This window comes from Musa acuminata, chromosome BXJ1-1 (assembly GCF_036884655.1).
Source record: "Musa acuminata AAA Group cultivar baxijiao chromosome BXJ1-1, Cavendish_Baxijiao_AAA, whole genome shotgun sequence".
Lineage (NCBI taxonomy): Eukaryota > Viridiplantae > Streptophyta > Magnoliopsida > Zingiberales > Musaceae > Musa > Musa acuminata.
The window spans coordinates 293,164-317,925 of NC_088327.1; the positions used below are offsets into that span (position 1 = coordinate 293,164).

The 24,762-nt window shown below is 42.3% G+C and overlaps 5 protein-coding genes across 10 annotated transcripts; 1 reads left to right on the forward strand and 4 right to left on the reverse strand.

Annotated features, from left to right (window-relative positions):
- Nucleotides 1-1,363: 1,363 nt before the first annotated feature.
- On the forward strand, nucleotides 1,364-2,896 carry LOC135666672 (serine/threonine/tyrosine-protein kinase HT1-like). The gene is made up of 3 exons (XM_065178396.1): nucleotides 1,364-1,836; nucleotides 1,962-2,417; nucleotides 2,493-2,896. Exons 1-3 carry the CDS (start codon nucleotides 1,375-1,377, stop codon nucleotides 2,739-2,741), a joined length of 1,167 nt encoding a protein of 388 aa, XP_065034468.1. The 5' UTR covers nucleotides 1,364-1,374; the 3' UTR covers nucleotides 2,742-2,896.
- Nucleotides 2,897-3,909: 1,013 nt separating this feature from the next.
- LOC103981329 (uncharacterized) lies at nucleotides 3,910-5,457 on the reverse strand. Of its 3 annotated transcripts, none has more exons than XM_065179941.1 (2): nucleotides 4,405-5,457; nucleotides 3,910-4,093 (listed from the first exon to the last, which is right to left on the reverse strand). In XM_065179941.1, exon 1 carries the CDS (start codon nucleotides 5,119-5,121, stop codon nucleotides 4,456-4,458), a length of 666 nt encoding a protein of 221 aa, XP_065036013.1. In that variant the 5' UTR covers nucleotides 5,122-5,457; the 3' UTR covers nucleotides 3,910-4,093; nucleotides 4,405-4,455. The 3 variants fall into 3 exon arrangements, with proteins under 3 accessions (XP_065036013.1, XP_065034919.1, XP_065035476.1); XM_065178847.1 differs by having other exon boundaries at nucleotides 3,910-4,105; XM_065179404.1 differs by lacking the exon at nucleotides 3,910-4,093 and adding an exon at nucleotides 4,180-4,265.
- A 623-nt stretch (nucleotides 5,458-6,080) lies between these two features.
- Nucleotides 6,081-10,967, reverse strand: LOC135668157 (probable carboxylesterase Os04g0669500). 2 transcript variants are annotated; one of them, XM_065178537.1, is made up of 6 exons: nucleotides 10,663-10,967; nucleotides 9,994-10,046; nucleotides 8,216-8,339; nucleotides 8,003-8,124; nucleotides 6,586-6,693; nucleotides 6,081-6,474 (listed from the first exon to the last, which is right to left on the reverse strand). In XM_065178537.1, the coding sequence occupies exons 1-6, from the start codon at nucleotides 10,940-10,942 to the stop codon at nucleotides 6,385-6,387; spliced, it is 777 nt and encodes a 258-aa protein (XP_065034609.1). In that variant the 5' UTR covers nucleotides 10,943-10,967; the 3' UTR covers nucleotides 6,081-6,384. The 2 variants fall into 2 exon arrangements, with proteins under 2 accessions (XP_065034609.1, XP_065034685.1); XM_065178613.1 differs by having other exon boundaries at nucleotides 6,081-6,500.
- A 3,670-nt stretch (nucleotides 10,968-14,637) lies between these two features.
- On the reverse strand, nucleotides 14,638-17,642 carry LOC103982497 (uncharacterized). The gene is made up of 5 exons (XM_018827396.2): nucleotides 17,192-17,642; nucleotides 17,017-17,110; nucleotides 16,688-16,787; nucleotides 15,265-15,356; nucleotides 14,638-15,100 (listed from the first exon to the last, which is right to left on the reverse strand). The coding sequence occupies exons 1-5, from the start codon at nucleotides 17,358-17,360 to the stop codon at nucleotides 14,872-14,874; spliced, it is 684 nt and encodes a 227-aa protein (XP_018682941.2). The 5' UTR covers nucleotides 17,361-17,642; the 3' UTR covers nucleotides 14,638-14,871.
- A 2,082-nt stretch (nucleotides 17,643-19,724) lies between these two features.
- LOC103981335 (cytochrome c1-2, heme protein, mitochondrial) lies at nucleotides 19,725-24,406 on the reverse strand. 3 transcript variants are annotated; one of them, XM_009398037.3, is made up of 8 exons: nucleotides 24,260-24,406; nucleotides 23,577-23,662; nucleotides 21,647-21,852; nucleotides 21,181-21,460; nucleotides 21,018-21,089; nucleotides 20,322-20,438; nucleotides 20,160-20,225; nucleotides 19,725-20,080 (listed from the first exon to the last, which is right to left on the reverse strand). In XM_009398037.3, the coding sequence occupies exons 2-8, from the start codon at nucleotides 23,634-23,636 to the stop codon at nucleotides 19,964-19,966; spliced, it is 918 nt and encodes a 305-aa protein (XP_009396312.1). In that variant the 5' UTR covers nucleotides 23,637-23,662; nucleotides 24,260-24,406; the 3' UTR covers nucleotides 19,725-19,963. The 3 variants fall into 3 exon arrangements, with proteins under 3 accessions (XP_009396312.1, XP_009396321.1, XP_065036179.1); XM_009398046.3 differs by having other exon boundaries at nucleotides 23,577-23,646; nucleotides 24,260-24,399; XM_065180107.1 differs by having other exon boundaries at nucleotides 23,577-23,737; nucleotides 24,260-24,368.
- Between the last annotated feature and the right edge of the window lie 356 nt (nucleotides 24,407-24,762).

Consider the following 24,762-nt stretch of genomic DNA (forward strand, 5'->3'; position numbering starts at 1 on the left):
TCCCGATCGGAACACCGCAACCGGCCACCTCAACGGTCCCGAGGAATGTTCCAGGGAGATTCCCCATCATCCGAGCCCGAACCAAGCCACGTCGGCCCCGAGGCCACGGCTTAAAGTTATTTACACTAGCAATATTTTCTACAAAATGTTGAGATTCTAACTGCTTTGCGAGTTCCAAAATGGTTCGAATTGATGTCATTTCTTTTCATTGATGAAATCGATCGTAAGGATGATGGTGATCCGAAGGAGGTGACTATTTTCTATCACATTACCTCAGAATGCTATAACCATAATCTTGATTTGAAAGGCAAAAAAAAACAGAGAACTTTACAGATGGGATAATAATGCAAATGATCCATGAATTAATGAACGCTTGCACTTTCCGGGTTTCAGCTCGAGTTACTGGCACGGGAGTTGACACGTCCTCGAAACCTAGGCCCAGGTGTGTCGTGATGACTGCGTCTTGTTCTAAGATGTGCGGAGAGCAGCTTCGGATTAACCTGTGGTGGCGAGGAAGCTGACAGGAACAAGAGGAAGGAGAAGGGAAACAACAGTAGTGTGAAGCCATCAGGTGGGCTGGTGCTAAGGGAGGTACTGGTAGTCCCTTTCTTCTCCCATGAGTTGGAAGGCCACAGGGAAAAGACAAGTTCTCGAGGGCGGATAGAAGAAGGTAAAAGAGAGAGAGCCAAGAAGAGGGATGGATGGATGGATGGTGGTGGTGCACTTTTGAACCACCACATCACGGGACATCCTTGATGCCTTTTACATTCTTCGCCTCCCGGCTCTCGCAGAATCATGCACAAAGCTGCAGCGTCCACAAGGAACAGACGATAAAGCAGAGACACGGCACATACAAATCTCCACTGCCCATCTAACTGCACCCTTTTCATGATTGGATAGCGTACCGCTGTCTAAATTCTCGGAAGCCAAACCTCTCTTCTTCCCTCTTGCAGATCCAAATCTCCGATGATTCAAGAAAAGGCCATCTTTCTCTCGGTAGCGACTCGCTACTCGAGGCTCGAGATCATTGCCTTGGTTCGTTCCAGAGCTTGGCTTGTCTACTAAGTTTTCTCTATGGTTTTGTGTCTCAGACATCGTCAGAATCAGAACTCATGCTCATCTCCTCAGACATCTTTAGAACTCATCACCTTCCCCCGTTCCATGTGTTCTTGAGCTTACCAACTGTCATTTCTAAGTTACTTTGATTTGGCTACATGTTCTCCAACCAAAGATCGTGTCTTGCAAACATCCGATGATGAACGTTACGTACCACCTTTGCCATCTTCCCACAAGGATGCAGTGGCAATTCTTCCATTGCCTGAGCCTCAGCTCCTCTTTCAGCTAGTACCCGCTAGGGAGAGCCCGGTGGTCGAAATGGCCTTCTGCTTCCCGGTCCTGAGGCTGGGCAAGAAGAGCAGGGCCGGTTCGATCACTTCTCCTCCTTTCTTCTCCCCCTCCTCTCCTTTTCCTTCTTCTTCTCGGTGGCCCAAGAGGAACCTCTTGCCCTCCGAAATGGATATCATGGAAAAGAAGAGGTGGGACAGCTTGGAATCGTGGTCGATGCTGTTGGAACCCGGGAATGCCGAGAGCTCCGAGGCCAACGCGGGAGGGGAAAGAGAGGAATGGATGGCTGATCTTTCACAGCTCTTCATCGGCAACAAATTTGCTTCGGGATCCAACAGTAGGATATACAGAGGGATCTACAAGCAACGGGCGGTGGCCGTGAAGATGGTAAGGATTCCAGAGCAGGACGAGGAGAAGCGAGCGACGCTGGAGCAGCAGTTCAATTCCGAAGTCGCCTTCCTCTCCCGCCTTTATCATCCAAACATAGTGCAGGTTAGTCCCAATCCATATTGCTCGATTAGGTAAGCGACACTAGTTGTGATTTGGGTACCGCTAGAGTTGGGGATCGTCCATGGTCTGTGGTTTGAGCCCGTCGCATCTCACTCTTGTCTTTGTAGTTCATAGCAGCCTGCAAGAAGCCTCCCGTGTACTGTATCATAACAGAGTACATGTCTCAAGGAACTCTGCGGATGTATCTGCACAAGAAGGAGCCGTATTCGCTGTCGACCGAAACCATTCTCCAATTAGCCCTCGACATCTCTCGGGGAATGCAGTATCTGCATTCGCAGGGCGTGATTCACAGAGATCTCAAGTCGCAAAACTTGCTTCTCAACGACGAGAGGCGAGTCAAGGTTGCTGATTTCGGCACCTCCTGCCTGGAAACTCAGTGCCGGGAATCCAAGGGGAACATGGGAACCTATCGCTGGATGGCCCCGGAGATGATCAAGGAGAAACCATACACCAGGAAGGTGGACGTGTACAGCTTCGGCATCGTCCTCTGGGAGCTCACCACCGCTCTGGTTCCGTATCAAGGAATGACACCGGTGCAGGCTGCATATGCCGCTTCGGAGAAGGTAAGATGCTTATGTTATGGTTGGGAGTCGGAGATTTAGAGGCTCACGTACGCTGCTGCGTTGCGTCCTTTTCAGAGTCTGCGACCGCCGCTGTCGACGACCTGTTCGCCTGTGCTCAATAATCTCATCAAGAGCTGTTGGTCGGCGAATCCGGCAAGGCGACCGGATTTCAACTACATCGTGTCGGTGTTGGAGAAGTACGATGAACGCCTCAAGGAAGGCCTCCCGGTTCTGGTGCAGCAGGAGCTGCGAATCGGGAACTCCCTCTTCAAGCTCCTCAAGGGCTGCATTGCGACCACTTCATCCATACCCGTGCAGGCCTGACCGCAAGGTTGAAGCGGCAGTATGCGTCTCTCCTCCTCTCTTGCTTCAGTGTATGACGTCTATGAACGATGGGTATTGTAATCCTGCAATGCTGTCTTTTTGCTCCTAGTATTCCGCAATCAATCCAGAAATCAGATGAACTGCAACTTTTCTCATTCATGTAGATCGAGCACGCTCAAAGATAACGACAGAATTCTTTCTAGCGTATCTTAGAGAAGATGAGGGAAAATATATAAGGAATTTATGTGATAAGATGTACGAGAAGAATCATACTCATACATGAGATTAAGTCGACCACCTCGATCATCTATCGAACTCTGAACTGATTTAATGGGAGATGTCCTACGATTAATGTGAATCTGATGTTCTTCTTCTTTGCGGTGACTTTTAGAGTCGAATATGCCGGTCAAAGTTATCTATGAATCGACCATCGACCATTGAACTCAAATATGCCGGTCAAAGTTATCTACGAGTAATGTGCATCTTTTCTTTGCACGGTTTGTTTTATATCATTAGATAAATTGACCATTGACTCATTCCAATTCAGCAGCATATATTTGAGTTGTGCTTTCACCACTGTAATAATTCTTCAGGTTGATGTGCTGCTTTCACCACAGTCGCCCCTTAGAATCTAAGAAGAAGATTGAGTGAGAGTCAACCATTGGTAAGGCAATGAGCTCTTATCATCACGTAGGACCAACCAGTTCTGGTTCAGTGAGTACCGATGGAAGCAAGCAGCACCCACTGATCATTTCAACACCATAAAAGCTGATAGATACATCAAAGATAATGTTTGGATTCAAAGTCTTCGTATGGACTGGTCAATGAAGCAGCAGGAGCCACAATGATGTTCAAAATAATGCATGGTAATTAATTCCACACTGTAGAAGACGGCATTATCTCTCTCTCTCTCTGAACGTTAAAGCACCCAATGCTGAGCGTGTGTTCTTTGTAGCAAGGACAAAAGGAGCTTTGAGATTGTGAAGGAGATTTTGTTACGCCTTTTAGCAACTGGATGACCGGAATGGGCATCACAAAGAAAGGAAAAGAGGGCCACGATCGAGAGAATATATGCCCAAAAAGAAGAGGTGAGCAAAGGTTGGTGGCTATTTGCTTCTTTGTGATGCCAAGCCATATGCAATGCAACAACTACGCGACAGTGCTCGCATAAAAAAGCTTTGTAACACAGTAGGATTCGATCAGCCTAACATTTGGCTTTCAAGAACAGAGTAAAGCCAGGAGAAAACTGAGAGCAGAGCTCCAAGCATCGAATTGACATAGACACTACTAATTGCTCCATCGTACAACGAACGGAGCGATGATTCCCAATCATAAGGCTGCATTGTGTGTCTCTGCATCACAGACTGAAATCTTATCTATTAAACTCTTCACATTCGATCAAAAAATTTCTCGAAATATTAATGAATGAAGCAGATGGTGTCGAAACAGAAACTTATTATGACTTGTTTCTTCTTAAAAACTGTCCTTCTTTACGTGAAGCAGAAGGTGTTTGATTGCTGATCACTACAACAAAAAGATGAAGATACACAATAACAGAGAGAGAGAGAGAGAGAGAGAGAGAGAGAGAAAGAGCTTTCACCCTGACGAGAAAGAAACGAGAGAGTAATCAAAGAAAGAAGACTGAGAAAGGATCGGAACTGACCTTTCCAATGTCCAAAAATCCTTTCTTTGTCATCTCTATCTTCCCGTTGGCTCAATTCCAAACTCCCCAAACTCTTGCCCCGATAAAACTCATGAATCTCCTCACGGAGCTCTTGCCTCCATTGCCGTTGGGGTTGCTGACACCATTCGTGCCCTCTTCCTCCTCCTCCTCGTCATCGACGTCCCCTTCTTTATCATCGTCGTCGACGCTACCATCATCATCATCCCCCGAGTGCTCACCCTCCGACGCCAGGAACCCCTTCGGGTCCACCCTCGAGCTATCGTCCTCCTCCTCCGCCACAGCTGCCGAGTTGGCGATTTTCCTCCCACGACGGCCGTTGCGCTTCCGGCGGCGGCCACCACCCCCGCGCTCGCGCTCCCTGGACTCCAAGCTCTCCTCCACGGCGTCGATGATGCGGTGGATGACGTGCCGGTTCGGCGACGCGTCCCACCGCGCCCAGAAGCTCTTGTAGCAACAGAAACACTCGCAGCCCAGCTCCGGGGGGTGCGGCCGTAGCCGCCGCCGCCGCTCGCTGCCCCTCTCATGGCCACCGCCGCCTGAGAGCAAGTACGCCAGAACCTCCTTCTCCTCGGCCGTCAGCGCCGCCACCAGGGCCAACAACGCCGCAGGGATCGCCGCCAGGTGGTCCCGCAGCGCCGTTCCCGGCGGTGGGGTCGGGTGGATCCTCCGTCCTTTCCCGTTGCTGAGCTTCTTCATCTCCCCACCAGCAAAGAAGGCAAAAGTCTCTATGCCAAGGCAAGCGAGGGGGGGTAATAAAGACGGTTCCTTTTGAGTTCGAGGTTTGGTGGGGGAGAATGGAGGAAGAAGGATGGGTGGTTGGGAACAGGGACTGTTAGCTCTTAGGTTGCTGTTGAGGCATCCAATACAACAGTAACAGGCTACTGACTGGTTTGTACCATGTTCTTTTTGGGAGCTGCGGTGGAAGAAGGGAATCAAAGGTGGGGGGATGCCGGGAGGCTGGTTATAGGCACCAAAGAGGCAACGACGGGAGAGAGTGGGAGAAGAGGAGAGGAAGTCAGGTGATGCACGGAAGACAAGAATGATCTACTGGTCGAGAGATGGAGATGGAGATGGAGAGGGAGAGCCACTTGGTCGTGTCAGGGTATAAAAAAATGCAGACTCTTTGACTACGGTGATTCGGTACCGTGGATTGTGGAATGGGTCAAAGAATAGTGACCGGTGAAAGAGTTTGCATTTGACACTTCATCCAACCCGACCTACGCTAGAGAGAGAGATAGAGAGAGAGCTAGTTGATTGCAATCCAGAAACACATGAGGAAGCTCCTCATCTTTTAACACGGAGAAGGAGGCTCGCGGTCCACTGTGCTGAAACTACATTATTTCCCTAGTAGATTTTACACAGCATAGATGGATGGAGATCCATCTCTCCCTCTCTCTCTGGCAAACCAGTTGGGTTGACATCTCTCTGGCTTTGATGCGCATATGAACAATTGATACGGACGGGGAGAACTGTCGAGAATTGGTCATAAACTCGATGATTGAGATGCAAGCTGCTTTCTCGTTTACCAAGTCCGATTGCAGGGTTGACACTATCTGATGCGTTTATCAGCTCTTTAAACACTCCCATCTACTATTCTTCCAACTTTCCTCGGAACACAAAAACACGAATGGCTCAACGTCGCCAAAACCACAACAGAAGAAAGGAGGTTACATGCAACAATCGTTTAAGTCATTCAAACAAAGATTCAGAAAGTTAGAACGATGTCTTTTTCCTTCTCTGATGGAATATGGTGTAGTGAAGAAGAACAATATCTTTTTCATTCTGCAGAGAATTAATTCGCCTGTTAACCATTTCACCGAGTGTCACAGAAGAAGGGTGCTTTTGTGACTCCTCCATGGATAACCATAAATAGTTGCAGAACGTAAATGATAAGGGCGCGGTGCAGAGTTGCTTCTTTGATGGGCAAGCATGGTCGTCGTCAAAAGACACCAGTAATTTTCACGATGAACTCTTCAGGCGTGTCCTGATCCATGATTCAAGGTACCTCAACTCTTCATTGGCGATTGAATGGCCGACATTAGGATAAGCCTACAACAACTCAACAAGATAATTGACTGACGTAGGTTATGTGTAAATTACCTAAAATGTTGGATAAAGTTCAGACAGAAGCAAAAAAGCTAGGCAAAGAACAGAAATTACCTTAAACTCACAACTCATACCAGCTTGTTCCAGAAAAGGAGGTCCTGCTTGCCCCGCCTCAAATAGCACGGTTCGGTCAGCCAAACCATGAGACCACAGAATAGGTGTCTGCAAAGATCTCGGATGATCATATGTTACATGCAAAGGGTCAACATAAGTACACTTAAATATATGGAATAAAGGATCAGTATTTACCAAATTAAAAAAAAAAAGTGTAAAAATAGTAGCTTAAATGAACAACAGGATAGTCTTTTTAAGTATGCCACCTTTTGATTCACAAATTCAGTTTGCACCAGCCCCCACTAAAATGGAGACATGAATGCCATTTTTATAACTCATCCTATAATATGCCACTTGTACATCCATTTCATCAATCGCCAATTTGCATCAGGCTATGAAGCTATTTTCAGACATTAACGACCTTTATTTATTATTGACAGGCACATACTGTTGCGTATGAAACTGGAGTAACTAAACGAGGTAACTAAGCTTAGGACAGTTCATAATGGTTGAAAATTACACAAATGATCTTCGGAAGTAAACTTAGTACAGGCCGCCTTTTCCGTTCATATTAACTAATAGTTGGATTAAATACAGTTATCAACTTAAATACTCATCAGCACTAATAGTTGCACAAATATATATAAAGCAGTATCCAAGTATCTAGTGTCTACACCCACATGCTCGGTTTAGTGTAATGAGCTGGAGACCAATCTAGACTGGGCACATGGAAATTGTCATCTCAGTCTTCTTGATAGTCACATTATATTTTTACAACAATCCTTTTAGGCATAGTGGTTCAAAGCCTTAGAAAGAAAGTACTGCAAGTATGACAATGTAAATTCAAATAAGATGTTTTCATTTAAACAGAAATATAAATGTTGGCATATTGTTACAACACATTGTAGAAAGCCCCAACTCTCGGCACTTCTTTTCTGGTAATAATAACCATCTTTGTTCCCAATTTCAAAGTTGAGATTTTCAGTTTTATGGCATGCCCTCAAAGCTATATATGGTAACATGGATCGGCACAAGGGCCATGCCATCCTGCACACCGAAATAGAATCTATGACCTAAGATGTGTCAAATTGTTGCCCTTGATGGGTCAACACAGTTAGGATGTTGGCTCTTGCCGTAAGTATTTCTAGATCCTAGCACCTCACCACTGGTGACATATAATTGATCATTTCATAGTAATAATTTGATGCTATCTTGCAAACTTACATATGCTGGTCCAAACTTGAGAAATGGACACAATTATTAAATAGGTACAGTTGGAATCTATTTAGCAATACTTATCATAGTTTGGTGTTTGTTACAACACAAGTAGTAATAATGGTCACATCAGCAAATGAAGTAAACCTGAGAGAAATTATTCTAAACATGCTAGTGAAGTGGAAATTGAATAGTTAACTACCTTTTTAGCTTCAGGAGAAATGCGTGCTATTATTGATGAATTAAAAGGAACCCATCCGCTGAAGACTGCACCGCCTCCTAGAGTTCTCGGATAAAGCAACACACTTGCTAATGTCAAGGCACCTACCAAACAATCATTAGTCTGTGAGCAGCTTCCATGCTTTGAAAAGTTTGTACTCGCAACCCGATCAATAAGTAGCAAAATTCTCTATACCTCCTTGGCTAAATCCACATATAAATATGTTTTCAGGGCTTATTCCATTAGCAATCTCCTTGTCTATCATGGCATGCACGGTCTGAACAGCTTTAAGGACACTATTTTCATCTTTCGGAGATTCCTGATAGTTGGTGAAATCAGAATGCAGTTCAGAGTATGCACTACAGTAATTATCGTAGAAAGTTGTGACAATTTAAGCTAAAAGAAAAGGGACAGCTCAAGAATTAATAATTTTACCTCCAGATGTGGAGGACAGCAGATAGAAAGCAATGGAAGGTTTGTAATCCAATTGATAGATGGAAAAATTTTAGAAAGAGAAAGATGTTGGGCTTGTGTCAACCAAATGCATAGAAACATATTATCACTAGGAATAACTAATAGCATCCATATGGGCAAGCAGAAAACTAACTGAATATATACACAAAGGTGATCACCTTAAATGGGGATCCTGTGTTGCTTTAAAATTAATTCTTTTTTCAGAAATATAGGATCTTGTTACTTGAACAGAGAGAACGCTAATTTGTATCAATTGAAAGAAGTAATTAAATTTTTTTTTTTGTCCTACATACTTCTTTTATTTTTTTGAAAAGAGAAGAAAAATAAATGCTCATTCCTTCCCTTTTTTTCCTCTGGAGGCAATTTGAAATCCAGTGTGCCCCTACCCAGGGATCACCCTTCATTTAATTAAGAAATTGGAATTAGAAAAACATAGGAACCCCACCAGTGGAAGAGAAAGGAAGTTATTTGAGCTATGATTTAAATAACAAAGACATTTAGCGATTTATTTTCTTTTAGCCCCTCCTTTGCGTGTATATGTATTATCATGTCATTCAAATTGTACTGTAAACGAAAGCATTTATCATAAACACCCAATTCTCATCAGCAAAGAACCACAAAGTATAAAATATATATTCCAGAGCAATGTGATATCACAAGTTAAAATCCCCAGTGCTTCACATTAAAACCAACATATAGTTCAAAGCAATAAAAACAGAACAAGAATTTCAAAGGTTCATGGTAAAAAGGAGAGAATACCAAAAAAATTAACTGTCATTAGATTTAAGATAGGTGAATGACCTAGCAGCTTAGATTACTCATCAATCACCTCATCCAGCTTTGAGTTCTTCCAGTTCATACTTCCCAAGTTGCTGTTCTGGTAGTTTTCTAGAGAACCCTAATAATGCATTAGTTGGCCATCTAATGTAAAGGAAGGAGTGATTATATCTTTACTGACTTGTGATGTAGTACTTTCTCATTGGCATAAGAATAAAATATTGTCAGTGTCACATTTTTTTAGCATAGCGATGCATTCAAAATGGTCACTCCAACTAATCAAGGAGCTCATATGGTTTCTTTAACTTCAACTAGTACATGTGATCCTTATCAGGCAATAAATGAGTCAAGATTAGCTGATTTAAGATGCAGTTGCACCAAGGTAACTCCTTCCTACTCCATAACTGATAAAATCATAGTTTTTGTAACTATGCTTAGATGATTCTCAAGACTGATGCACTTATGATATCTAAAAACATTCGTCTAAACTGCCAAAATACCAAATGATCCTGAAGTGAATGGATATTTCCAAGATCGATAAGGTCAGTTTATCTGGAAATTACAATTTTCTATGTTCAATGTTAACAAGTGCAATCTTGCAGTTACATTTTTTTTTTTAATTTGCAGGAATTTTGGTCACTATTCAAGAGAATCTAGCCTAGACCAAAAAATTGCATCCATTGTGAACACTAGCATCTGACGAAAAATTAGTTGTAACTTACAGCAGTCACAGGTATCTCATAAATGTCAAACCAGGAAGGCATCACAGCACCATCTGCAAAGAAAGAAAGCAAGCATCATACAGTGCAGACCCAGATGAAGCAGAGACTATATTCCAAGATGCGGCAATATGTTCCACTTTTTGAATGTGTTGGATTTCACAGCCAGATTTTAGATGAATGCTTATTCGTCCAGTATCACCCAAATAAAAAAAAAGAAGAAAATCATCCTTTTGATAAACCTCCCGACGGATCAAATAAGAAGGGTACCTCCAACAGCATAAACCCTAGACGCGAGAGCGCCCTAATTTTCCCACACCATCCCACAGGTGATACCCTCGACTAGTGATACCGCTCTCAAAAGTGATGGAATGGGATCGGAGTAGCCAACTACGTAGATCGACTTAGAATGGAAAGAAATCTTATTTTTTCTTCTGTTTTTTTACTTAAGAAAGAAAAAGAGATGCCATTTTCTTGGATCCAACACACAGCAAACCCGTAGGCGTATGGTGTAAATCATAAAGCAATCGAACCCATCCAAAACTAAGAAGAAATTAGAGGAATAATCGAATGCAAGATTAATCTATTCATCTCATCTTCCATGACTTGATCTGATGAATCAGAACAAATGGATATCAAGAGAAGACGAAACCGAGAAGGGAGGAGATGTACAGTTGCAGGAGACCGGAGACTGAGGGGCGGAGGGGAAAGACCATTTGGTGAGCCTGAACTCGGGGGAGGAGAAGAAGGTGCGGATGGGCTCGTTGGCGGGGCCGGAGTCGCCCAACCCGTGCAGCCAGAGGACGAAGCTACGGGCCGCCATCGGATCCGATAACGGCAGCGGGGAAGAAGCAGGGCTCTGGCGGTGGAGGAAGGCTACAAAGAAGGTGACGGCGGTTATGGTGACGGCGGCGACGGCGAGAGGGCGCAAGAGGAGGGGGCGGAGGTTCATTATTTATGTACTTATACCATAAAACTCCATTTTTACCCAATTTTAATCTTCCGAGGTGGAAATGGGCCTTTTTTTATTTTTATTTAAAAAATAATATATATATATATATATATATATATATATATATATATATATATATTACATCATGCGATTACTTATGCAATCAGACACTAATCAATTCATGTATAAAACTAATATTCGATTAATAGGATGAATATATATATATATATATATATATATATATATATATATATATTATTCTTATTAGAGTAAATTAAATTACATAGAATTTAATCATATGAATTTTTTTTTTTTACCATCGACCAATACAAAACTTTGAACCATATTTATAAATTCGCATTGGCTTAAAATACAAGGGATCGATGATGTATATATATATTTCAAATATGAAATAATATTTGATATTTTATTATAAATATTCAAAATAATCCCATTATATTTGGATAAATATTAACATTTCAACAACGTTTGTGGAAGCTCTCCGTCGTTCGTACATGGAGATGTCTTCCTTTTTGTCTCCACAAGCGGACAAAGGAGGAAGGAGTAGCTGACATGCACAGCATGATCGAAACATGGGACTCGAGAGACCTTTCGTTCCCGATCTCTCTCCGTTTCACGCCGAGGCGGTCCACCAGAGGCAGAGCGAGGAGGAGAGGGATGGGGGGAAGAGGAGGAAAGCAAAGGGACCCCTCTCCCCTCCCTTAATTCCCCTAACACGCTCTGGCTCGAACTTGATATCGATCCAAGTGGTCCTCTTTACAAAAGGTGTTGTGATTCATCATAATTGCTCACCTATATATTAAGCTAGAGAAAGCCATGGGTGGATGGCACCTCCTTAAAGAAGAAGATTCAGTGTCAGCGGTACAAAGAACACCATGAAAGGCGACAGTCCAAGAATCGATCATGAGGATGGAGAAAAGGTGCAAGCTGCATGCAAATGCTCCTTCCAGAGAAGCTACTTTAACCGCTCCTTCCGATCAGTACTTATTTGCCTAATATTCTTGCATGCATACAACCTGAGCTCCAAGTTTGAGCTTCTCTTGACGTTTTCAGTATACATGATAAGATGCATACTGCACTTTTAGCATGCAGATGACACTCTTGTGTTATAATAATCGACATTGCAGATAACGAGGAAGCATGAGCCCTTTAAGGGTCATGTGCAGGAGACGGGGAAATCCGCGAAACAGTCTTTATGTTGGTGAGCGCAAAACATGGATGTTTCTTTGTCCACCACCTTAACCTTACACCATGTTAGAGAAGAGAGAGAGAGAGAGAGAGAGAGAGAGAGAGAGAGGGAATGTGATCTATGTATGGTGGATCTGGTTTCGGTGGGACCTCGAACTTGTTCCAGGGCGATTCTGTGTCCAAAGAGAAAAGAAGCAGCCCGAAGATGGGCTGTCCCCGGCGATGGTGTCATGGCAGAACCATTTTAACGCCGTTGTCGCCGCTCGTGGTTCAAAGGTCGAAGCATCGGATCGGATCGGAGTGGGAGATAGAGGAGAGAGAAATCTACTCCTCCTCCTTGTACCTGCTTTCTCGACCTTCTTTCCCGGCACACACATTCTGCGCTCCTGCTCCCCAAGTCCACTAAATGTCACACCATCAAGATTCTTCTTCCTCTTTCTCTCGACTCCTCCGCTTCTTCTACCTCGGGAGGAGCGTCGACCAAATGGAGTACGTGAAAGAAAAGGAGTAGTTTGGTGTCGTCCCAGTGGGCATGCGCAAGTTTATAGCTCTGTACAAGAATACAATGATATATAGGGTGGGATCTGTTTGGTTTGGTTTGGAGTAGAACAGACCAAGCATGCTTGTCACCACTCCTCATGGTGGCACTGCTCGTTCCATCATTCCCCTCACCTTCCTCTTCCCATGCCTTCCTCCATTAATTGCTTCACGCCCTTCCCCTTCCTCCGACCCATCCGAGTCTCCTCCTTGTATATATTCACACCCACTTGTATCTCATGTCCTGTCTCCTCGTTGGTTGGTGACCTAATGTAACCCGGCCAATATATTTGACTGCTCATATCCATGAAGGGGAAGCTAGAAAACCCATTGGCCATCCTCAGAAAGCATCGATCATAGGTGCTTCCACATCCTTCATGTGGTTGGTTCTCCGAGAACAAGGTATAAATGCCCACCACCGACGAGGTTATCGGATTTCATGAGGCCGGCTCACAGGTATTCGACCTTAATAGATGGAGGAAGCGATATTGGTGAGGTTCAATCCGATGATCGGCTTACGAAACGACCGTAAGCCCTTCTCGGATTGAGCCGCGCCAATATCACTTCGTCTTCTTTGTTCCTACTAGCGATCTTTTCTTTTTCATCTCTGCGATCACATGGTTTTCAACTGCAATGATGCATCGATCCATTTCTCAGTCCATTGTTGCGTGTGACGAACGAACAAGAATTCGTCTGCGTTTCCTATATTAATTAGCTATTGCAGGTTAGACTTCTCCTGAGGTTTTGGTCTGACAGAAGGTAGCCTTTCGTTTCTTTTCCGGCAATAGCATTGAGATGAAACCTTTGATGTACGTACTAGCAACTATCTCCATATCATCTTGTTTCATTCTTGTACTTGGGTGGCTATCAGAAGATCAAATTCGTTTGACCTCACCAATATTTTGTTTCTATTTTCTGGATCTCGACGCTCCTTCCTTTTCGCTTGGTTTCTCGAGGACAAGGAGGGAAAGCTGCATCTGACATAACTCCTACAAGAACGCATATGAGAAGAATTGCTCGTGAAGCAAACAGCCCGTTGACGAAACCCATCCATGAGAGCATCGAAGGAGATAGATGTACGTATGAGGTTTCATGGAGGCTGGCATTTTATGTCTCATAGGGTGAGAGTTTTACATATTTAGGTGATAAAAGACAAGAAAGTTACCTTTATGATGCAACTTCCATTGTGAATCAAGCTTGCTCCTCTTGATCATACATATTTAGAGACCATCTATGTAGGGCATCGATTAGGCTACGCTACATGTTATCATTTCGATGAATGTATGTCACAGTGCTGTTCCAGTACTATTCATCTGTGATCATGTTAATGAAACCCTAAATTGACTGTCTCCATTTTTCACCATCAATCAAAGCATGAGTTCTTCCCTGTCTTTTTGCTGGAAATGTCCTCATGTCGTTGAACTCGTAGTTGCAGTTTACTGGTCGGGGCAGCTGGTATTCTCCTGCCATCCTGTTCTCTAGAGAGGCTCTTGCATTACAGTAGTATGCATCTTATTCCACCTTAATAAATTTCTTCTATCATCTTCAACCATGGATGTGAAACTCCTAACAGAATGATGTAGATTCCTCATGTCTGGCTATATTATTTAGAACATGCTGAAGAATATTTCTTTTCCTTCTGTTCTTGTCTTCCATATTGTTATGTTTATGTTATTCATTTTGTCACTTGCAGGAACTTCTAATGAGTTTTCGACTATCTCCATTAAGCCATGTAATCATGTTTGATGTGATGACTGTTCCTGAACATTTATCTTAACATTGTGAAAAGGAACAATGGATGTGGATCATCCTCCAATTGTGATAGAAAGTGTGATCTGATTCTTGTTCTGGGGCATTAAAATTTGCTGTAGGAGCCAAGACAAGTACAAGTCGGTCTCATCTCTTTGATTCACTCCTTCAGGTAATTAGGACTGTCAAAAGAGTTGATAGGGACAATCAGAAGATATGTTTCATTATTATATCCAAAACAAGTTGCAACAAAATTGAATCATTTGCACTAATAAATCATCTGAGATTACTGTGCTCAGGAAAACCAAATCTCTAGAGTTGCAAAAACTCTGCTCGCATCCTTGTTTGCACACCCAAAGAGCAAAAAACTACTTCGAAGTGATTTCATTTGCTGAATTACCAGTGTCACTTCGATCCAACTTTGGGTGATTCTGCTAAGTTTGGAACGAACCTGCACCATGATTTTGTAATCTCCTCAGTCTGGAGTAGGAAAACCATCCACGAAATAGATGACCGAACTTGAATTCTGTACATCTGATCCGGTTATCATTATCGTCAAGAGCATATTGTTCATCCACATACTCAGTAGAACCAACTCCGTTATGATCCCTATCCTTGTCGTTCTCCTCAACTTCATCATGAACTTTTGACCCTGTAAATGAACTTTGGAAAAAGAAAAGAAATGGAATTTTAAGATTCAGCAAAGAGTTCCATCCAATGACTCACTATATCCATCTCTGGATACTTCCTAACAAATGAAGGTATACATTAAGGTTTGTACAGCCAACAATCTTAATGAACATGGAAAAGAATAGTGAGGACCTTACGTTCTATGTTGCTCCATATCAGTTCCATGATTTATCGGTCTTCTTCCCTTGCCTGGTCTGTGGTCGAAAGAAAGATGCCTAATAAAATGAAGCTGCATCGAAAGAAGAAAAGAACATTTGCTCATGTCAAAGAAAAAAAACTAAGCCTGCAAATTGCATAAAATTATCAGGAGAGCTAGAAGAGGCAGCAGGCACAACTACAATATTTGGATCATGGGATAGAAAAGAGAACAAGCTGAGGCTGGAAACAATTTCATGATGCTTAAGACCATAAAACAACAAGCTGATACTAAATGCAGACTGTTCATATAACAAAAGACATTCATGTTGACATCAAATCATCCAGTACTGGCCCAGCATTTGTAGGTCTATGTTAGTTGCCACCAATAACTTGTATCTGCAATGAAGTCCGAGTGCACAAGTGTGACACCTCAGAATCATCTGATATAACCGATCATACAAAATTTTCATAGATAGTTCAAAATGTCATTAATTAAGATAGATTAGACAAAGTGATATGCGATGACACTTCTCGCTCGACAGATAAAAGAACAAGATGTTTCATATAGGAAAATATGTGTAAAAAGAAACAGGATAACAGTCTCCTTCCAGAAACTTTTTTTGATTTAGTGGTAACTCATGGCAGTCCAACTAACACATCAAAACTGCCTTTAAGTTTATTCATCGCATGTACACTCTAAACATATGGCTTCAATTTCTTATAAAACTTGATAGTTGACAAAATCATAATTCTATTACTATGAGAAGCATATATATCACAATTATCATTGCATATGTGTATAATCATTTAATGTAGGAGCATTGTTTCCTTCAATTGCAGATATACATGTGTGATAAGGACCAAAAAGGATGTTCAAGTTCCCATAGGCCTAAGTTGCAGGATATTCTTCAACCAATTTATATCAAAGAACTCCTTTGTGCTTCACTGGCATCCTCATGTATACGCAAGAATAGAAATACAAACTGGACAGAAAAGGTCATCAACTCTCTTATAATCTTTTAAGAATGCAAGATCACTTCTGTCATACTCAACAATCTTACTCAAGAAATTTCTAAGGTCACTGGTCAACTGGAACTTTGATCTTACATGAATCCAAATAGTCCACATCAAATTATATCAAGGGCAAGGGGTGATGTCGCAATCTACAAAGGCGACATTAATGAAGCAGGGCATGGAATGAACAGTGCTTATAAACGAATGCAATTGCAAGGAGGTGATGCACGCGAGGTTACATCACATGATCAGATATATTCGGCATCTAGGTTTTGAACCAGCAGTACAAGAATGCATCATCAACCAAAAAAGCATCGAAGAGGACTTGAATCAAAGTTTTAAGTCTAGAATGAGGCAAAATTTCTCATCCGCATCAAATTACTGAATTACAAGGCTTATATTGCTGACCTGATCTCCATCTCTGATCCCAAAGTTCCGTAGATACGATTTATCATCCGTTAATCTATGTTCGTTGTAGCATAAGCAGAAATGACCCCATACGTGAGACCTGTTAAAGGCACAACATCGATACAAGGAAAAAGGAAATCGAGAGGAGCCCTCGTCTATAAAATTATAGCCCTAAATGTGAACCGGCACAGCATATATTAACATAAAAGAACAATCTTTGAGAGTAGAGAGGAATCTTGTGGCATTCATCACAAAGAGAGAACATTTGTGTGCACATGTTTATTCCAAGTCTTATAGCGAAAGCGAGGAACAAAGCCAATCGGTCATACCAAGAAGTAGTTGCATCTTTGGAAGGCCGACTGAAGAGGCATTCGACGGCTTCCTTGAGCTCCCGCACGCGAGCGGTCCTCGCGACTTGCACATCTGACCGGGAATCGATAGGCAAGTTAACCAAATTAACTAACACGTCAGAGGAGAAGGGGTTTACTAGAACGGAATGGCTACCGAAGGAGGAGCCGTCTAATTTGAGGACGGAGAGGCGGAGAAGTGGGTCGGCGGGGAGGCGGAAATAGGAGAAGCTGCCGTCTGCGAAGGGGGAAGCGGCGTCGAGGTGGAGGGCGGACGCGGAGGGCTGCAACAGCCTCACGCGGCGTCGCTTGGCATCGCACACCATACGCCGCCGCCGCCGCCTTGTGTTCCTCGCTTTCACCTCCTCGTCGTCGCCGGCAGCGCTCTGTCTCGGTGGTGTCCCTCTCGTGGGCGTAGCCACTGACGACGGACGATGGGATTGTCAACGATGATGAGTGTGGGTACGGGAAGAAAGGAAGGAGAGCTAAGTATTCGATGAGAAGCATGCGTGGTCTTTAGAGACCGGTCGGGGCGGAATAGAAGAGAGGAAATGAAGACAAAGAGAGCAAGCGAGCGAGAGAGAGAGAGGTGATGGCCGTTGGAGAGGGGAAAGCGCTTCGAAATCGGGCGGGCGGATTTACTACGGGAAGATTATAATATATATGGTAATAAATAAATACATAAATAAATAGAGGAGAATGTTTGCGGAGGTAACGGCTATATGTTGGGTTGGGTTGGGTTGGTTTGGACGGGTTTGGATTTGGATTTTTTTGGATTCGGGTGTATGACACTAGGAAAATAAATATAGGATAAACTACCAAAGTTCTACAGGACATTAAGGTTTTCCTTCTTTTACTGAAGAAGCATTCAAAAGCCTTTTGAAGACCAAATATTATGATGATACGATTTCGTCGACTGCTGCTATGTCTTTTTCTCATGAGGCTCTTCATCATTCTTTCATTCTTTCATTCTTTCATTCATTCATTCATTCATAAGCAGATGCCGATCGATCGAACTCCAACCTTCTTTGCATGGTTACAAATAATGAGTACAAAACAATGGTTGTCGATCAGAGTTAAAGAATCAAACTCGATCTTAATTCCAAAGGTAAACAACATTAATGGATCCAAAGCAGACTAATTACATGCATGGGAGCAATATTAATCGAACTAAACTATCAGTCAGTGCCCCGGACCTTTGGCGCTCGGCCCTGACTTGGCTTTTGCAAGCATCAGAGCCGGAAAGGACGGTGAAGCAAAGCCCTGCCCGTGGATAGGCCTCGATCCTTGTACCACATGCAGGTAAGAGAGTGCAACGAAGAACATGATGACGATGATGGCCACACGGCATCCTCGTGGACTAATAATTATCGCCATGCCCACAAACTTCTTCGGCAGAAGGAATGGATGTTTGTGCTCGGCAGGAAGGGACGAGTCTAAGAAGCTTTATAGCAATCGTAGCGGGCGCCGACTCCAAGAGATCCATTTGCTGGACTCTGCAAGGTTTGAAAAGGTGCCAGCATGGGGGTTGACAAAAGGGAGGGTGGGTTTCGGCCGGCCGGTGCTCTCTTCCTCAAGATCTTCTCTCTTTGACTCAACTTCTCGCCGTTCTGCTGCTGTTCATATTCTCCGGTTTTGTGTCAATTGCAAGTTCGATTCACACGAAAGCATGCGCATGAGCACGGAGCAGATCTCTTCGTTCTAACAGTAGGTCACCATGGATGCAGGCGAGGGCGAAGGAGACTGCCGAGGCCAGCGGCTTGGCCCGGTGTGCCGACAACTGGTTCATGGACGGACACGTGCAGTGGTAGGTCGCGGTGACAGCAAGGAGAACAGCAAAGGTGTAGGATGTCAATACTCGGGAGTTGGTGGAGAAATATTTCGAAGCAAGCGTTCATATATCCTCCACACTTGGATTCGTACGTATGCCTGATATCTAAACATGCATGCGTCGGTACATCAAGGACGACTTCGTATGTTTGATCCAGCTCGATTCCAGCTTCTTCACCATTCCACCACCAAAAGAAACTAATGATAAATACTGTAATTGGCTATTAAATCTTGATAATTGTTTTCGAGGGACTTGACACGCACGCCATGCAGACGTGGATCAGCTGGCTCATCGCATCTACGGGACTAGGAGCGAGGAGGAGGAGAATTCAGACACGAGGGGCTGGAAGCAAGAGATTGGACTCGTCTGCACAATCCAACTTGTCGGTGTACCAGAATCTAAGTTGTCAGCTTGTCGGACGGAGCCGAGAAAATCTTGGCTTTCTTCTTTTCTTCGTTTGCACGGCGTCTCTGACTTCCACAATTCAACATTTGAATGTTTGAATAAGCCGATAGAGTGTCGCCCGTGACTTGCTTCCTTTCGGTGATGAGGTCCGGTAGTACTGGATCCATTTTGTCTGTCGTGTGCTACGTGATGGAAGTCAGCGTGAGTGATCTTAATATCATTTCGTTCGTGAATCGATTTGCTTTTTTCGGAAACAGACATAGGACCCCTCGCCACAGAGGTTGGCACGAATATACCAGGTTGCATTAGTCCAAAGGATGCACAGAAATATATGTATGAATATAGCAGATGCTACACTTAACAATTTCCTTGAACAGTCTGAATCAGTGTAAATATTGCTAGATTTTATCTGGTATGAGCAAGGAAGCTTAGAGATGTGACCACATGCATCGCCTGAAACTGAGAAGATTGACACCATCTTATAAAAAGTATATGTTAACAAGGTGATACAAGCCTCAACATATTCGTGTCACAAAAGAAGTTGATACGCACACCATATAATTATCTCTGGCGACGGGAGAAAAAGAAGATTGCTAGAGTTGTGATCTCATCCCGCTTCCATGTACATCACCCAAGATCATTATTGTTGTTTTTCTCACTAAATCTAACCCTACCTTAACATGTAAAAAAGGATTAGTTGATGACATCCAGCACCAGCTTGCGGGACTTGACAACGGACCACTTCAAGCGCCGGTAATAAGCAGCTTGGAGCAGAGCGAGAGACAGTACAAATATCCATTTGAATCCCATCTACCAAAACAAAGAAAACTAGAGATCAACGGATATCATAAATATCATGAAGTCAAGTCTAGGTGGGTTGCAAGGTTACCAGCTTCCTTTCTTCCATCTCGGGCTCTGCTGCCCATGACAAAAATGTAACAACATCCTTCCCCATCTGTAATAACACCGGTGGAGACCCATAAGTTACGTCCAACAAAGATACGGAGAAGATTACATAGAATGTTACAGCAGAAACTATCGGAAAGCATACCTGTGCCTCTGTGGCAGGAGTACCATCTTCATATTCAATGGCACCATCAATAAGCATTTTGGGCATAGCTATTGCACCACCAGGAAAGTATGGATTATAGTGCAGTCCATCTCGAATCTGCATTTCCAATTATATCAACAAAATAAATGAGAAATTTCAACAAAATCACAAACTTATGCAGATTAGCACAAGCACATTAAGCAAAGGAAATACAAGATTGTGTCAAATAATAACTTGTGCACGGTGACATATTATGTCACGTACATCGTGAAATTGCTGGATTAGCTTTTTTCTAGAAGCAATGGCAACTTGTAAGAACAAAGAAGTGACATTTTTTGCTTCTGGAAGTTAAACTAAAGTTGCTATTTCAATGCATCACTAGATTCATATTCTCAGAATGCGCCTCCATGACCATATAGGAATTCTACAGCACAAATAAAGTCAATTGATGCTCGGGAAATACACTGTCAGATTGAGCCTAGAGCAAACAATATCAAATGCTTGTCCAACTAAAAGTTACTTTATAACCATTACTTCTCGTCTTCTCGTATCTGTTAATTATCTTGTTGTGTATATATGAGATGTACCTTAGTACATGATAGAAGCTGTTGCCAGCAATTACAACATTACATGAATGTTGACTGTTAATCTCACAGGAAAGCACTGACAACTTTGTACAGTTTTTTGGAATCTTACCGAAACACCAGCAGGAGGATCACGGTAGCCAGTGAGAAGAGCAAACACGTAATTTTGGCCATTGTGTCGTGCCTGGAAAAGAATAAGGAAAAGGAAAGAATTTGATGTCTGTCATGGACAACAAATGTTATAAAAAACCAAAATTCACATGCAGTAGTTTTACCTTGGTAATCAGGCTAAGGTCCGGAGGATATGCCCCTCCATTTGCAAATCTGGCTGCTTGTTCATTTGGATATGGCTGAGGAAAACGGTCGCTTACTTTACCAGGACGAGTGAACATTTCACCTTCATCATTGGGACCATCAACCACCTCAATCTCAGCAGCCATTGCTTTTGTCTCCTCCTCGGTATAAGCCACACCGACAAGATCTCGATATGAAATCAGAGACATAGAATGGCAAGAAGCACAAACTTGTTGATAAACTTGGTGGCCACGACGAATTCTGATCAAATCATTGAATGTGACTCAATGTAAAGGAGTCATAAAAGCTGTACTAGCTACATTGGTAAAATTTGTATCTAAACAATGACGTTGATTATGATGAACTTAACTAAATTGGCACCAGATTTTACTTAAAGAATCATTTAAATTAATAAACTGAAGCTGATTGCAACATTCTTTTACTCACGATGCATGATCATAAGAACTGAGAATGCCTTTGTGAGGCCATGGATAGCTGGGAGCTGGTAAGCCATGTTCTGCTTCGTCCGCAGATGTTACGGTAGCAAAGCTCAGAATACCAGAAATACCAGCTCCAATTAGTGCGAAGACTTTTAGTGACTTAATACCAGCATCCTCCTGCCTTACGGATGAAACCAATGATGGTGCCTGCACCTAAAAGAATTGAACAGAAACAGCATAACTTTTCAAATCAAAGAAAGAAAATTCAGTGAACCCCCGCATATCAAATTCACAGGCAGAACATCAAAGGATATGATATCTTAGTAAGGAATATATATATATTCTCCAAATGCAGGTACTTGCTTAATAATTCCTAAGACATATGTATTTTAAATACTCATCCTTTTGTTGAGAAAGGTGATAAATTATGACATTCCATACGTGACCGATGCCTTAACAATAACAAAATTTGAATTTCAGTGAGCCCTAGAACAGCTTAACAGCCTCATTTTTTCCATGATTTTACCCTACAATTTTTGCTGGATATGAGGCCTCTGGTCAGAAAGACCAAGCAGATAATTTTCATATGCAACGAAGACTTACCACAGAAAAATGAAATGATAGCATCTTTCACATGAAAGGGATATATAATTGGCTATATCGGAAAGGCACACATAACCCAGTGAACAAATTCACCGAGGCAAACCCTACAAGCTCAGCCAAATATTCCTACCAGCACATGAAGATCCCCCCATATGTTCCTTACATGAAAGATGAAGAACTCTCGGTCGATAAGCACTTTTCTTCCAGCATAACATTTCAAATAAAGTCAAACAAACTGAACTAACAAAGCAAGCTAGCCCACTCAATCCACAACAACAAAAACAAAACTTGGCTGCCAGCCTTCTACCTTTCTCCCATTCAAGTTCTGCTTATCTGGAGCTTGGAGTGGTTTGAGAAGTACTTGACAAGGAGAGAAGAATAAAAACAATAAATTTTTGTTTCAAATTCTCTAATTAATTATGACATATATTGTTAAGTAATTGCCCATTATTATAAAAAAAATGTCTTATAATTGCATCTAGTGAAACCAGTATTATAAAATGGGATCAATACCGGGATCAACTTAGGATCTGTGACTGGGATCAGGATCAAGATGGTGAAATCAGACATATCAGATTTAATGAAGCCAAAAAGCGACTTACAAATTTAAAGAACATAGATCACATATTTTTCCTACACAAAAATCTTATAGAGATAGATAGCTTTCGAAAAGAATGATATCAGAAGTACCATAACTATTGAAAAAAAAAATGTAGTCTCTACTAGTACCATAGCTATTGAACCATCATATAAACTCAAAAGACTTATATTCAGAAGAAACCGCATTGGTATGGTTGTGATAATTGGAGTGAGCATATGTAAAAGAAGCTGAGAAATAGAATGTATCTACCTCTTGGATAAAGCAAAGACCTGAAACTTACACTCAAGGGCATAAGAGGATAAGCCAGGAGTAGCAGTCCATTGAGTTTTTGTAATCTAATTAAAACTGGACAATTTGTTATACAAAATCAGAAAACACTACAAGGCATTAAAAAGTAGGATTTCATATATGTGCCGCCTTAAAGATGAACAAAAGGAAAGGAGCGAACAATGGTATCGCATCCAACAGCAGTTGCTTGTCTTATGCAACAACATTTTGAAGACCTAAAACATAAAATGAAAGGAACGTACAATCATCTTGTTTGCCAGACAAAAACAAATTGTCATATGCGAATCTTATACACATACAGATCTACATGTTTAACCTGAGAATGAGATGAAACCTTTATTTTTTTTGTCATTAGATGGTGAATTGCCATAAATCATGACGATTTGCTAACCTAAAACATATACCTCGTCATCAACTAAAAAAAAGGAAAGAGAAAAATCATTACCGATGATTGGAACCGAAAGCCCTTCCTCAGAAGCCGGTTGATGACTCTTCCAGCGGCCATCGAGTTGAATCTTCACCAAAATGTTTCTAATCATCGCCATGATTTTGAACAGCGGGAAGCAGAAATCAGATATCCAGAACAACTAGTTACAAGCAGATAAACTGAAAGATGGAAGGCGAACGCAATATCAAACAAAAGGACATTTCTTCAGAGTTCACTGGTAGCAATAAATGAAGGGTCAAGTTACGCAGTAAACAGAACCAAAAGTAGTTAGAGAGATGCATTAAACTTGTCGTATCAAAAACAAGTTACAGGAAATGCCAATTTCTTGATTAGGAACGAAAGTAGGCCAGAAATAAGATGTCTTTCCTCCGATTCAGATGTCGTCTGCTGTGATCCGACATCATAAAGGCCAGACACGGCAGAAATAAGTGGGAGTAATGCACAATTAGATCCTTCGATTCACCAAAAGAAGGGAAAGAAATCGTGGATTAAAATTTAAATGCTAGCGACGGCCAATACGAATCGAATCGCAGGTATCGTAGGAGGGCCAGACAGATGGGGGACCTTCGACCCAGAAGAAGAGCGGAATCCTCATGATCCTAAGTAGATACGGGAGGCCTTGGACCACGAGACGGAGATCAAAACAAGAAAAGGCGATCAAGGAGAGGAGGAAGCGAAACCTGGCGAAGCTGCGGGAGAATACGCCGGAAATCTACACAATGATCCTTTCTTTGCGTAGCTTCTCCTTGTACTGCCGCAGACGAATCTCTCTCGCCCTCTCCTAGTGTGTTAGTGTGTGGCGGAATGGGGCGAAGCGTCAGCCGCAGCTTAATTCGGATTTATGTGATTCTGATTAATTCGCAAAATTAAGGTATTTATTCTTATTCTAATTCTTATATATATATATATATATATATATATATATATATATATATATATATTCATCCGAAAAACTCGATATTAATGATGTCCAGAGTTTAAGCTAATTGCCAAATGATAATTAGTTAATTAGAGTGATATAAATAGAAAGTCGCTACTTACGTGGGTTTGCAATCCAAATTAATCTTAAGGAATCAAGCAAGGATTAACGATTCCTTTAATAAGATTGACTAAGGGTGGAAGAGAGATTACAACAATCGACTCATGGAATGGAGAGATCCTCTACTCAAATCACAAAGCCACC

What these genes read in the sequence shown, in the direction of transcription:
- LOC135666672 (XM_065178396.1), top strand. Translation starts at nt 1,375, where the DNA reads ATGGCCTTCTGCTTCCCGGTCCTGAGGCTGGGCAAGAAGAGCAGGGCC. An exon ending in ATCATCCAAACATAGTGCAG is followed by an intron (nt 1,837 to 1,961) that starts GTTAGTCCCAAT and finishes TTGTCTTTGTAG; the next exon opens with TTCATAGCAGCCTGCAAGAA. An exon ending in CATATGCCGCTTCGGAGAAG is followed by an intron (nt 2,418 to 2,492) that starts GTAAGATGCTTA and finishes CGTCCTTTTCAG; the next exon opens with AGTCTGCGACCGCCGCTGTC.
- LOC103981335 (XM_009398037.3), bottom strand. Translation starts at nt 23,636, where the DNA reads ATGGCCGCTGGAAGAGTCATCAACCGGCTTCTGAGGAAGGGCTTTCGG. An exon ending in AGTTCTTATGATCATGCATC is followed by an intron (nt 21,461 to 21,646) that starts GTGAGTAAAAGA and finishes TGATTTGATCAG; the next exon opens with AATTCGTCGTGGCCACCAAG. An exon ending in CTCCTGCCACAGAGGCACAG is followed by an intron (nt 20,226 to 20,321) that starts GTATGCTTTCCG and finishes GTGTTATTACAG; the next exon opens with ATGGGGAAGGATGTTGTTAC.
- LOC135668157 (XM_065178537.1), bottom strand. Translation starts at nt 10,942, where the DNA reads ATGAACCTCCGCCCCCTCCTCTTGCGCCCTCTCGCCGTCGCCGCCGTC. An exon ending in GTCTCCGGTCTCCTGCAACT is followed by an intron (nt 10,047 to 10,662) that starts GTACATCTCCTC and finishes CTTTCTTTGCAG; the next exon opens with ATGGTGCTGTGATGCCTTCC. An exon ending in TTTCTCCTGAAGCTAAAAAG is followed by an intron (nt 6,694 to 8,002) that starts GTAGTTAACTAT and finishes AGATCTTTGCAG; the next exon opens with ACACCTATTCTGTGGTCTCA.
- LOC103982497 (XM_018827396.2), bottom strand. Translation starts at nt 17,360, where the DNA reads ATGGTGTGCGATGCCAAGCGACGCCGCGTGAGGCTGTTGCAGCCCTCC. An exon ending in AAAGATGCAACTACTTCTTG is followed by an intron (nt 16,788 to 17,016) that starts GTATGACCGATT and finishes TGCCTTTAACAG; the next exon opens with GTCTCACGTATGGGGTCATT. An exon ending in GATATGGAGCAACATAGAAC is followed by an intron (nt 15,101 to 15,264) that starts GTAAGGTCCTCA and finishes CTTTTTCCAAAG; the next exon opens with TTCATTTACAGGGTCAAAAG.
- LOC103981329 (XM_065179941.1), bottom strand. Translation starts at nt 5,121, where the DNA reads ATGAAGAAGCTCAGCAACGGGAAAGGACGGAGGATCCACCCGACCCCA.